Raw genomic sequence first — 13,611 nt, forward strand, 5'->3', positions numbered from 1 at the left:
GAGGAATGCAGCGGACATCCCTTCCTGTTTACCTTTGCAGCTCCAACAGTTGAGGTATGACCAAGTCCAGAGGCTTGTCATCTGACTCGGACTCAGTGATTTCTGGCCTCCAGCAGTCCTCCGAGGGCTGGAAACCTGGGAAGTCCCTACCTGCTACGGATCAGAGAGTGTGATGTGCTCACCAGATTGTGATCCCAAGGCTACTCTAGAACTAGGTCCCACCCAGGTGTGTGTCCCTGCACTGGTGAAGTGTGAGGGTGAGCGCTGTGATGGGTCTTCAATGGGGGTGTCTTCAGATTCTTCTTCCAATGTGTCTTTGGGGCTTGACTGGAGGCCCTGGGTCGTGGGCTCCCTCAGCTGTTTCCTAGATGTGCTTGTTAAAGCAATGGGAGATAATTAGTGCATGGCAGTGACTTGTGAAACAGGACACATCGCTCACAGCATGGCTGTCTGATGGATATTGCACTGTTGGACCCTCACTTGGTAGAGCACTGCCAACCTCAACATCAGAACAGGAACGGTCCAGATCTTCACCGGCCAGCTGTATGACTCTATTTTCAAAGCCTGTGAGGATTTTGTTATCAGGCATTCCTCCACCAGTCTGCGACCTCCCCCTCTTGTGTGCCAGTTTGTCCTGCATGAATACAGATGGAGAGAGTGTAAGCAGGATGCCTGCCAGGCCAGATTATAAGTATGCCTGGCATGTGTGGGTGGTGAGTGGTCCCATGGACAGGATGAGGACAATCAAGGTGTGTGAGAGAGAGTGAATGGTGTAGCAGGGGCACCTCCCTGTTCAGCAATATCTCCCTCTGTCTCTAGCTCCTTCTCCTCTCTTACTGCCTGCTCCTGATCCTTCCCCAGTGAGCTGTCTCCTTCCAGGGCCTCACCATCCTCAAGGCCCACACCTCTCTAGAGGGCTGTGTTATTGAGAGCACAGCAGACCACCACAATGACCGAAACCCTTGCATGAGAGTATTGGATGGCACCACCCAACTGGTCCAGGAAATGGAATTGCACCTTCGGAAGCCTGATAGCCTGCTCAGTGGTTGTTCTACAGGGCAGGTGGCATTGGTTGTATCACCTCTGTGCTTCTGTCTGAGGCTCCCATAGTAGTTATCCACTCATGGATTTCCCTTTCCCCATAGGATCCATCCATACCCTCTGGGGATTGGAGTGAAGATATGAGGCAGAGAATGAAGGAGTCATGGTAGCTGCCAGTAAAGCGAGTGCGTACATGAAGGAAGATGTTGTTGTAATTGAGGCTAGTCGGATATTCAGGGAGTGAATGCCCTTTCTGTTGATCGATGTCACTGGCCAGTCACGGAGTGCCTTGATGGCCTCATGGATGCCTTTGATGATGCCCTGCTTTTGGGTAATCCAATGATGGAGGGAACTCCCAATGCCAACCGTACCTCTGAGGACATGTTTGTTGTTAGATGAATGTGCCCTCTAACTCTGGCAAAGTGAGCATCATTTCCCTGTGAGATGCAGTGGTGTCCAGCTATTTTTGGATATCGCTAAGGTCCGCATCTGATCCGTGGAAGGAATCAGAAATGAAGATATTCAAGGCCACAGTGACCTTGACGGCTACGGCAACCAGTATGTCGAGGCATGCGGTCTTCGACGATGAGGACACAAATGTCTGTGTGATCATTCGTTGTCTGCTGTGGAACTGCTTTTTCAGTCATCTCCAGGTAGCTCTGTCTTCAGCAGGCAAACCATTATTGAATGATTGGCCTTCGTTGCCTTCCTGTCCTTCTTTCCTCTCCCATACCCTCCTGGTTCTTGAGCTTCTGCCCTCCCTGCGGAGGGTGTTCTTCTCATTGTTACAGGGCCTGAAATTTGACAATCGCACAGCAATACCAGCTGGAGCCTTCCTTCTGGCCAGGTGACTATCCAGTATTCCTTGGCAACCTTGCCCTCTGCTCTTCAACACCCATGATCTTTGGGGGGGGTGGGGGGGCGGGGGGTGGGGTGCGATTGCCAGCCCTCTTCAACGGACTGGATAGGAATCCCACTCTCTTCCCAGTTGAGTTCAATGATACCTGTTAAAAAGTCCTTTTAGAGCTGGTCAGGGGATGTAGTTCAAATTTTTAAAATGCCATACATGCCAGAAACTAACTAGCTGAAGGCAGGTGGATACAAAGTAGGGAGTCAGTCATGGCAGGAAGAAACTTTCAATACTTTTATATATTGAAAGAAATGAGCACAAATGCATTATATATACCATTTAGCCATAAACAGAAATGAATAGATGGGGGAGTTGCAAAACAGTAAGAAAATTAAATTCAGCACAAGAAGATTATTTGGTATTTTGACCCTTAATCTGCATTTCTGCAATTTACTCTCATTTGTTTATTAAATTATCATTGGTAATGTCTATAATATGATTTTCTTCAGGAAAATATTAAATTTGTATTAGTTTACCAAAATTCAGAACTGCTTCAAATCCTTGTGGAATACGGAGTGAAACCAGTAAGTCTATATTATAAACTTTTGGGATATTCGCTAATTGTGAAATGGTTGAAGAGCATTTCAAGATAACCTCTAGGCAGTAAGATGTTGAATTTGTTTCAAAACAGTTCAGATTTGTAGCATGTCATTCAACTTCAGGACTGCACCCCTCTTATAGAATCTTGGGCATCTTTCTGTTTGCAATTTCAATTGAAGTTCATTCCGATTCAGACAATTAAATGAGAATCAGTAATTCTGATCTCTATCACCTGATCACAAAGCAGTCATGCCGAAATTCTCAGTATGAATGACTGCTGCCTCCTAATAGGATAGTTTCTGTTAGAAAAAGGAGAGAAAATAAAAATTGAACAGGAATTTTTGGCTGCTTCATTTTAAATGATAGAATGCATTTTAATTGTTGCAACCTATTTCATATGCAGCTAGATTGAGGTAACTTGACACTGAGGCAAACCCTGCATCCCTATTCAGTAGTCCCTATCTGAACATCTTGCATCCATGTTGAAAAACGAATGCCAGCTCACTTTGTTACTGACTATATAAAGGGGGTAAAGAGTGTCATGAGACATGCTAGAATTAGGTCTGTTTCCACATTTTACTCATTTCTAACATCTGGTGTTTCAGGCCTGTGATTGTGGAGATTCCACACTTTGCAGCCGTGCGTGGGAAGGAACGGGAATTGGTGGTGCTGCGCAGTGAAACTGGGGAGACCTGGAAGGAGCATCAATGTGAATATACTGAGGAAGAGTTGAATGAAATATTGAATGGGATGGATGAAGGTACCAACTTTGTTGGGGTGATGGGAGGCATCAGGTAGTGCAAGAGACAATTGACAAAAATAAAGAGCCATTATAATTATCTTATGAACATATTTGGGTAACCATGGGTCCAACATTCATCCTTCCTTGAAGATGCATTTGGACCCATTAAATCAATCTAAAGTTGTCCTTGTACTGTGGGCTGGCGTAGGTCTTACCCTTGGATTTTACTGGGAATAGCTGAAGGAGTTTGTAATTTTTGAAGGTGTGGGTGCTGAAACAGAGGCTGTAACAATGCAATGATGGTGTTACAATGGGAAGGCAAATATCTTTTCTGCAACATCAGTCAATTATTCAGAAAGAAACATATGCAGTCATAGTTTATCTTATTCCATGTAGAATAATTCCATCTATTAGAGCAAGCAATAGGATTGTACCTTGCACTAGAAACAGTTCTCTCTCCTCAATTCCAAAATAAAAATTATTGGAGTGTTTATTATTATGGTATTATTTTTGAATGACAGAAATTCATAATTTTATACATTCAGCTTTAAAATGTAAATTGATCAAGATTCTAGTTTATAGTTATAAAATTAAGGATTTATGTACCACTTCTGTGTGACTAGGGATTGTTGAATAAATTATGATCTCTCAGTTGTATCACACAAACAGTACAATTACTACTTTTCCTGCAATGCAAGTCAGACATTGTCAGACTACTGCTCAAGCTAGGGGCCAGCTAGTTTTGATGCCTGCAGACATCGCCACCAACCCGTGATCACTCACTCTCACCCTGAGCCCTTTTTCAGGTAAAGGTTAGCACACTTCATGATGCCTTCTCCAAAGTTGCACTCTCAATCTTCTTGATTTCTTGATCACATCAACTGCTTTGGTTCTTCTCGTCACCAGCCTTCCACCATTCATTGTCTCTCGAATGGTTGACACCCACTCTCCATCACTTGCAGCTTATACACCCTCTGTCTCTGTACTCAGCCACCAACTCTGCATATTTCAGCAGGTATCTTTCACGTGCTTCCTCCAACCTTGTCTCCAATGGATATGTCAACTCTATCATGTTCAACTATGGAGAATGTTGCTTTTTTTCATGTATTAGATTCACTCCTCAGAACTATTGTATTTACCTTTTAACCGCACCACCAACATTGGCATTGTTAAAATGTACAAGCTACTTTGCCCAGGGCATACGTAAGGCCATAAAAAAGCACAACTTCACATTGATTTAATGGATCCAAATTAAATCATAAATATGCTCTTAAAACAATGTATTTTAGCAATTTAATGCTCGAGTCCAATTCAGATTTCTGTATCTATGACTTTTGGTAATTTGTTATCTTTTTAAATAGATCACTTAACAGTGGGATGTAAATTTATGATTAAGGTACACAATTTTAACAGAAAATCTGCAGTAATGATTTTTCTTTACTACTTATAGTGCTTGACAGCCCAGAGGAACTTGACAAGAAACGTATTTGCCGTATCATCACCAGGGACTTCCCACAGTACTTTGCAGTTGTGTCCAGGGTCAGACAGGACAGTAACTTGATTGGGCCAGAAGGGGGTGTGCTGAGCAGTACTGTTGTACCACAGGTTCAGGCTGTCTTCCCTGAAGGAGCTTTAACTAAGAGGATTAGAGTTGGCCTCCAGGTAACTGATCTCCCAGAATTTTAAACAACATACCATACTGGAACCAATTATTAAACATGTTTAAATAAGAAGTATTAATTCACTGTGTTTTATACATGAAAAGAGTTTTGATTGTTTTTCTTTATTAATGTCCAGGCCCAGCCCATGCACTTTGAGCTAGTCAAGAAAATTCTGGGTAACAAGGCAACCTTTAGTCCAATAGTCACCCTGGAACCTAGAAGAAGGAAATTCCATAAACCTATTACTATGACGATTCCCATTCCTAAATATTCTACTGAGGGACTAATGAATGGCTACGGTAGAGATACTCCAACTCTCAGGTTACTTTGTAGTATAACAGGTAAGATATAAGTACTTGGTTTTAAATGGTGACACAAAGCTGAGACTTTTGTTTTCACTGCCTGCCTGCTAATCTGGTGGAGCATATTGTTAGCCTGTTAAAGAATCTGACTGATTTTCATTCCATTGAAATGAGAATTTTCATCTCCACATGGCTCCTGAGGCCTGCCCATGGTGGATACTGGGTGAGTGCCTATGGAGGTTCCATAGGGGGTATGAGAGAGTATGATGGATAGGTGGGATGCATGAATTGGCATGGATGTATGAGGGGGCATGGGGACGGTTGGGGGTGTGAGGAATGAGGGTTAAAGGCCCTAACAGCATCTGAAACAACACAAACAAAGTCCCAGAGAACCAAGGTGTGCCTTCTGCCCAGGCCGCCTCAGCACTCACCCCCCCACCCCCCACTCTGTAGCCACCTAAATTCTGCTTCTGGGGTTGGCAGGTCCAACGCAATCCTACCCTTGCCTCCCTGGAGTGAAAGTTGGATCTAACGGCACCTTTAAAACAAGGTTGTTCTTCTGAATTGGGAAGCCTCCTACTAGCCTCAGGAGTGAAAATCTGGCCCCATGTCATCAGCCTGAATCTTCCGAAGAGTGGAATCACTGTCGGATTGCCACTCCGCTCCTCTTTTCTACCATGCTAGAGCTCTGCATTTCTGGCCGGGACTTCTGATCTTGGCTTCACCAGAAATGTGGAGCATACCTGAAATGGAACTGCTTCTTCATAGCGCTGCATCATCGGGGGAAGATGAGCCATGCCCCCTTTTTATGGCACTAGCTGCTATATTTGGGTAAGTAAAGAGTTTTAATGTCTCAAAGCTTCCTTGAAAAGCCACGGAGAGAAGGTAAATGGGTAAGGCAGTGGGATGGGTAAGGGTGAGTGAGGAGGTAGGGTGGCAGGTGGGTAGGTTAGCAGGATGGCAGCTGGGTAGGGTGGCAGTGTGGCAGCTGGGTATAGTGGCAGGTGGATAGGGTGGTAAGTGGGTAGGATGGCCGCTGGATAGGGTGGCAGGTGGGTAGGGTGGTAGGTAGATAGGGTGATGGGTGGATGGTGTGGTAGTTGGGTGAGGTAACCGGGTGACAGGTGAGTGAGTGGATAGTCAGGTCGTGTCTGGGGCTAGTCAGATCAGCTCAGTGGTGGGGGGTGCTGTCAAGAGGGGAGACGTGTTTTGGGGGAATCAGAGTGTCAGGAGTAGTAGTTGGTGGGGTTGAGAGGGAGTCAGGGCGTCGCAGGGTAGTCAGGGGGTCAGAAGGGATTCATGTAATGAGGTTGGGTTAGAGGGCTAGTCAGGTCGGGTCAGGGGGTGTCAGAAGTTTGGGGGGGTTCAGGCAGAGTTGGGTGTCAGGGAGGTAAGCAGGTGGTCAGGTGGGAGTCTGGGGTTCAGGGTGAGGATTGGGTGTCAGTTGTATAGTTACCCAGGAGTTAGCCATGGTTTTTTCTGTCTAATATTTCCTGGGTAACTATTCAGGACACAAGTCAGAACTGTCCAAAGTCTCCAAATCTAATTCAGAGTTGGAGACTCTTTCAGAGGGTCCCAGGGAGCAGGGGAATTGCCCATTGGAAGTTCAAACTTCTGTATAATTTCCATGGAATCAGTGCGTTGGAACGCCCGACAATCTGGAGACTAGAAGATTTAGGCCAGTAGCTATTCCCTAAACTCTTTTAGTACATTCTTGTTTTCACCATTTATTTAAAAAAATGAAAAGTATTTATTAGATATGTCAGCCATGCTTTCACCTTGCACAATTGAACTCCCTTTATCTTTGAGTGATCCTGCCCCATCCTTTATTATTATTTTACTGCTCTATTTACTGTAATAGCTCAGTAAATCCTGGAATGGTGCATCTCAAAATGAGAGGTGTGAATTGGATTTTTTTTTTTCTCACCCTTCAACTCCCAATTATTTTTGTTCCACAGATTAAAAACATGATATCCAGGACCTTGTGAAGGTCTTCTTACCAATGAAACAAAATGATAGAGGCAGCAACAGATGAATGATAGAGAGGGAAATTCAGGTGAATTAGAGTCATATTAGCTATGGAAACAGAAATGGAAGGAAATAAAAATTGGATTAAGAGAGAGAAAAAAAGAGACAGAAAGAAAAAGTAAGAAAACAATTAAACAATTAATTTTTAAAAAAATCCCTCCAGGAACAATTTACTTCATGCAGGAGTGAGGCTCTATGATTTCAATTGTTCTTTTTTTGGATCACCAAGGTGTAGTTTCATGTCAAGAGCAAAAATCACATAACAGGGTCTTTATAACTTGGCATGAGGGTGGGTGGAGGGCATGAGTCGGCATGAAGGTGGTGAACCGAACAATTTTCCAACACTTGGGGAGATTGATGGTGAGTGTCCATTTTTATGAGGCTGATTACAACTTATGATGTTTCTCTTCCACACCACAAACTGCTAGTTTTTTTTTGCACACTAATAATGATGAATGCCATGAACTCGCTATTATTTTCCCAGCAATTTCTGGACTAAATTCAATTCCATTTATATAATTTGCTGTATACCATACTTAGCCTTGTTTCTGAGTCGAAAAAAGATGGTTTCAAACTTGGTCAATCTTCTTCTGTTGATACAGTTGCTCGATGGCCTCATTATTAATACTTGGCTGAGTTCCAAGACTGACTAATGGATTTAGGTCTGTTGGCACTGTTGACACAGCTCGAAGGGAAGTGCTAGCTTTGTTTGATACTTTTTTGAGGTTGTAACAAGTTATTCTCTCTTTGATGTGATGTTAAAGAGGCAGAGAGATGAAGGGAGGGAATTCCAGGGCTCAGGGCCTAGGCACCTGAAGACATAGCCTCCAATGGTGGAACAAATATAATTGGGATGTACAAGAGGCTAGTATTAGAGGAGTGTGGACATCTTGGAAGGTTGTGGGGCTGGGAGAGATTACAGAGTTATGGAGGAATGACGCCATGGAGGAATTTGTAAACTAGGATGAGAATTTTAAAGTTGTCATTTGACCAAGAGCCAATGTAGGTCAGCAAACATGGGGGATAGGGGAATGGGACATGCCACAAGTTAAGGCACTAATAGCAGAATTTTGAATAACTTCAAGGTATGGAGGATAGACTGTTGGAGCCAGCAGTGCATTATGATATTTGAGCCTAGGGATAATGAAGGCCTGAAGGAGGGATTCTGCAGCAGGTGAGTGGAGACGGGAAAAGTTAGGCGATGTCACTGAGGTAGAAATAGGCATACATAGTGATGGGACGAATATGAGCTCAAAAGCTCATCTCGCGGTCAAATGTGACACCAAGGCCGTGAACAGACTGGTTTAGTCTCAGACTGTTGCCAGGGAGAGGATTGGAGTTGGTGGCTAGAGAATGGAGTTTGGAGCGGAGACCTAAAGCAATGGCTTCCGTCTTCTCAATATTTAATTGGAGGAAATTTCTGTTCATCCATCACTGGATGTTGGATAAGTTGTCTGATAATTTAGAAACAGTGGAGGAATCAAGCAAGATGGTGGTAAGGTAGAGCTGGGTATCATCACCATACATGTGAAAACTAGCGCTGTGCCTTTGGATGATGTCACCAAGGGGCAGCATGTAGACAGGAAATAGGAGTGGGGCCAAGAATAGATCATTTGAGGACACCAGAAGTTTTGGTACGAGACCAGGAAGAGAAGCTATTGCAGTGATTCTCTGGTTCCGATTAGATAGATAAGAATGGAACCATGCAGGAGCAATCCCACCCAGCTGGATGACAATGGAGAGGCATTGGAGGGTGATGGTGTGGGCAACCATGTCAAAGGCTTCACACAGGTTTAGAAGGATGAGGAGAGAAAGTTTGCCTTTAGCCACAGAGGATATAATTTATGGCTTTGATAACGGCCGTTTTGATACAATGGCAGGGCTAGAAACCTAATTGGAGGGTTTCAAGCGCGAAGTTCTGGAAAAGATTGGGAATGGATTTGGGAGGTCAAAACATGTTCAACAAGTTTGGAGAGGAAAAGGAGGTTGAAGATGTGATGGTAGTTTGCAAGGATCAAGGGGTCAAAAGTTTTTTTTGAGGTGGGGGTTACAACGGCAGATTTAAAGGAGAGAGTGATGACACCTGAAGAGAGAGAAACAAAGGAAAGTTGGATGATCAGCAGTTTAGTGGGAATAGGATTGAGGGAACAGGATGAGGTGATGGATAAGATGAACTCCCAGAGAGTATGAGGGGATATAGGAGAGAAACTAGAGAAAGATGCAAGTTCAGGGGCAGGGCAGGGGGGAGAATTAAAGAGAGTTTGGCTAGGCGACCTAGTGGAAAGGATTTACGCAGCTCCGGCAGCTGATCAGATTGTCTCTATTTTAGTGACCAAGAAGCCCATGAGATGCTTGCACTTGTTGAAGGTGAGGGTGGAGGGGACACGGGAGAGGGGTTTAAGAAACTACAATCCTGCCTCCAACCTGCATTTCTTCTCCAAGGTCCTTGATCTATATAGTCTCTCAGATCTGCACCCAAGTCTTCCACAATACACCCATAGAATCTTTTCTCCTACAGCACCAAAAAAAATTGTCTGTGATAATGGCCGTGGTGCATTATCTCTCCTATCCTCTCAACCTCTGCAGCCTTCCATACATTCGACCACAGCATGCTTCTTACATGCTTCTCCTCTGTGTCCAGCTTCATTGTTTCATGGTTCCACTCTTAGAAACAGAGAAAGATTTATGCCACAGAAGGAGTCCTTTTGGCCCATCATGTCCATGTCCTATCGAGCCTAACCCTAACTTTCAGCTTTTGGTCTGTAGCCCTATAGGTTATGTCACCTTGAGTGCATACCCATTTTTAAAATTTAAATCTGATGAGAGTTTCTGCCTCTACCACCCTTTCGGGCGTGAGTTCCATACCCCCATACCTTGGTGAAAAAATTACTCCTCAACTCCCCCAATCCTTCTACAAATTACTTTATATCTATGCCCCTGATTATTAAACTCTCTGCTACAGAAATAATTTTTCCCTCTCCACTCTATCCAGGCCACTCATAATTTTATACAGCTCAATTAAATCATCCCTCAGCTTCTTCTGTTCCAAAGAAAATAACCCCAGCCTATCATAGAAGCATAGAAACTAGAAGCAGGAGTAGGCCATTTGGCCCTTTGAGCCTGCTCCACCATTTAATATGATCATGGCTGATCCTCTATCTCAACGCCATTTTCCCACTTTCTCTCCATACCCCTTGATGCCTCTAATATCCAAAAATGTATCAATTTCTTTCTTGAATATACTCAGTGACCCGGCCTCCACTGCCTCCACCCGCTGATAACTGATGGGCCTATTAAGGCCATTAACGAATTAATTAATGTCAGTGTTTACGATGCCAGTCCAACCTTGAGGTTGGTGGGCAGGCAAAAAGGCCAAGCAGCCTTTATGTTTTTTAGAAAATCTCAATCATGAGCAGGATGAGGTTTCCTAAAGCTTTTATGAATTAAATAAAAACTTTTTCTGAAATATAAAAACATGTTCCATTTCATGTGACATAGTCACATGAGGGGACATGTTTAATTACATTTTCAATCCATTTATTTATTTATTTGAAAAGCACTTCAATCTCTCTGAGGCATGGAGCTGCCTCAGGGAGATTGAAGCACTCTTTCGCGCATGGCCCAGACTCTCTCTCCTCTCCCCGCCTGCATAGGTAGTGCTGAGCACTAGCGCTCGTGTCTTACGCTGGGTGGGCCTTAATTGGCCCACCCATGTAAAATGGCGGCATGGAGCTGACAGCAGGCGGCGGTCGGCTCCGCGACCACCCCTTTCCACTCCCGCTGAGCCCACCCAATGTGGGAAAAATTCAGGCCTCTGTTTCCGGTCTGTCAACCAATCGATGCCAGTAAATTACCCCAATCACATGTGCTTTAATTTTGGCCACTAGCCTCTTATGTGGGACCTTATCAAAACCCTTCTTGAAATCCAAATACACCACATCCATTATCTCCACATCTCCATTATCTATTCTACTAGTTACATCCTCAAAAACTCCAGTAGACTAGTTAAGCATGATTTCCCTTTCATAAACCCATGCTGACTTTGTCTAATCCCATTAATGCTTTCCAAGTGTTCTGTTACCACGTCTTTTATAATAGATTCTAGCATTTTCCCCACTGCTGATGTTAGACTAACTGGTCTGTAATTCTCTGTGTTTTCTCTCCCTCCTTTTTTAAATAGTGGGATTACATTTCCACCTTCCAATCGGTAGGACCTGCTCCAGACTCTATAGAATTTTGGAAGATGACCACCAATATTTCCAGGGCTACTTCCTTTAGTACTCTGAGGTGTAGATAATCAGGCCCTGGGGATTTTTCAGCCTTTAACCCCATTAATTTCTCTGGCACCATTTTTTTACTAATACTGATTTTCTTCAATTCCTCCCTCTCACAAGACCCTTGGTTCCCTAACATTCCTGAAAAACTATTTGTGTCCTCTTTGGTAAAGATAGAACCAAAATATGTGTTCAATTTTTCTGCCATTTCTTTGTCCCCCATTATATTTTCCCCTGTTTCTGACAATAATGGACCTACGTTTGTCTTCGCTAATCACCTTCTCTTCACATATTTATAGAAGCTTTTGCAGTCAGTTTTTATGTTCCTTGCAAGTTTACTCTCACACTCCATTTTCCCCTTCTTGATCAATCTTTTTGCCCAATTTTGCCGAAATCTAAACAACTCCCAATCCTCAGGCTTGCTGCTTTTTCTGGCAATTTTATATTACTCCTCTTTGGATCTAATACTATCCCTAATTTCTTCTGTAAGCCATGGTTGAGCCACCTTTCCTGTTTTATTTTTGCGCCAGACAGGAATGAATAATTGTTGTAATTCATGCATATGTTCCTTAAATATTAGCCATTACCTAACCACTATCAACCCTTTTAGTAAGGTTCCCCAATCCATTGTTGCCAACTCGTGCCTCATATCCTCATAGTTCCCTTTACTTATATTCAGGACCCGAGTTTCGGATTCAACTTCTTCACTCTCCATCTTAATGAACAATTCTATCATTTTATGGACGCTCTTCCCCAAGGGACCCCTCACAACAAGATTGTTAATTAACCCTTTCCCATTGCATAATACCCAGTCTAGGATAGCTTGCTCTCTAGTTGGTTCCTCAATGTATTGGTCTAAAAAACCATCAGGTACACACTCCAGGAATCTTCCTCCCTATATTATTGCTAGTTTGGTTTGTCCAAACTATGTAAAGTTACCCATGATTACAGTTGTACCTTATTGCATGCATCTCTAATTTCCTGCTTAATGCCTTCCCTTACATCTCCATTACTGTTTGGGGGCCTATAGACAACCCCCACCAATGTTTTCTGCCTCTTGGTATTTCTTGTCTCCACCCAAACAGATTCCACGTCATGATTTTCTGAGCCAATATCCTTCCTCACTATTGCATTGATTTCCTCCTTTATGAACAATACTACCCCACCTCCTTTCCCTATTTGTCTGTCTTTCCTAAATATTGCATAACCCTAGATGTTCAGTTCCCATCCTTGGTCACCCTGGAGCCATGTCTCCATAATCGCAACTATATCATAACTGTTTATATCTATTTGCGCTGTTAATTCATCTACCTTAATGCAAATGCTCCACGCATTAAGATACAATGCCTTTAGACTTGTCTTTTTAATCTTGTTAGTCATCTTGGCTTTATTTTGCACTATGACCCCATTTGTTTTTCGCCCTTGTTTTTTCTGCCTTCCACTTTTGCTTCTCACTTTTCTCTCTTTCATGTCTATCCTTGTTTCCCCCTCCTCTGTCTACCTGCTCAGGTTCCCACCCCCCTGCCATTCTAGTTTAAACCCTCCCTGAAAGCACTAGCAAACACCCCCCAGAGGACATTGGTCCCAGTCCTGCCCAGATGCAACTCGTCCTGTTTGGACTGGTCTCACCTTCCCCAGAACCGGTCCCAATGTCCCAGGGATCTGAATCCCTCCCCCTACACCCTTTCTTCAGCCACGAATTCATCTGATATATCTTGTTATTTCTACTCTTGCTAGCACATGGTATTGGTAATAATCCTGACATTACTATCTTTGAGGTCCTACTTTTTAATTTAAGTCCTAACTCCCTATATTCAGCTTGTAGGACCTCATTCATTTTTTTACCTATGTTGTTGGTACCAATATGTACCACGACCACAGGCTGTCTGCCCTCCCCCTTCAGAATGCCGTGCAGCCTCCCTGAAACATCCTTGACCTTGGCACTAGGGAGGTAACAGACCATCCTGGAATCTCTTTTATGGCTGCAGAAACGCCTGTCTGTTCCCCTTACTGTTGAATCCCCTATCACTATATCCCTGCCACTCTTCTTCCTCCGCTCTTGTGTAGCAGAGCCACCTGTGGTGCCATGTACTTGGCTCCTGCTGCTTTCCGT

General features: G+C 43.6%; 1 protein-coding gene across 6 annotated transcripts in view; it reads left to right on the plus strand.

The window, feature by feature from the left end:
• The window catches only part of LOC144681248 (ankyrin-2-like), an 866,008-nt gene that overhangs the window by 733,769 nt on the left and 118,628 nt on the right, over window positions 1-13,611 (plus strand). For all 6 annotated transcript variants that reach the window (XM_078542889.1, XM_078542897.1, XM_078542890.1 and 3 more), the window contains 3 exons: window positions 3,097-3,251; window positions 4,684-4,895; window positions 5,031-5,235. In XM_078542889.1, the coding sequence (XP_078399015.1) occupies window positions 3,097-3,251; window positions 4,684-4,895; window positions 5,031-5,235 (572 nt within the window). The remainder of the gene's footprint in view (window positions 1-3,096; window positions 3,252-4,683; window positions 4,896-5,030; window positions 5,236-13,611) is intronic.

This window comes from Cetorhinus maximus, chromosome 1 (genome assembly GCF_964194155.1).
Source record: "Cetorhinus maximus chromosome 1, sCetMax3.hap1.1, whole genome shotgun sequence".
In the NCBI taxonomy this organism is placed as follows: domain Eukaryota; kingdom Metazoa; phylum Chordata; class Chondrichthyes; order Lamniformes; family Cetorhinidae; genus Cetorhinus; species Cetorhinus maximus.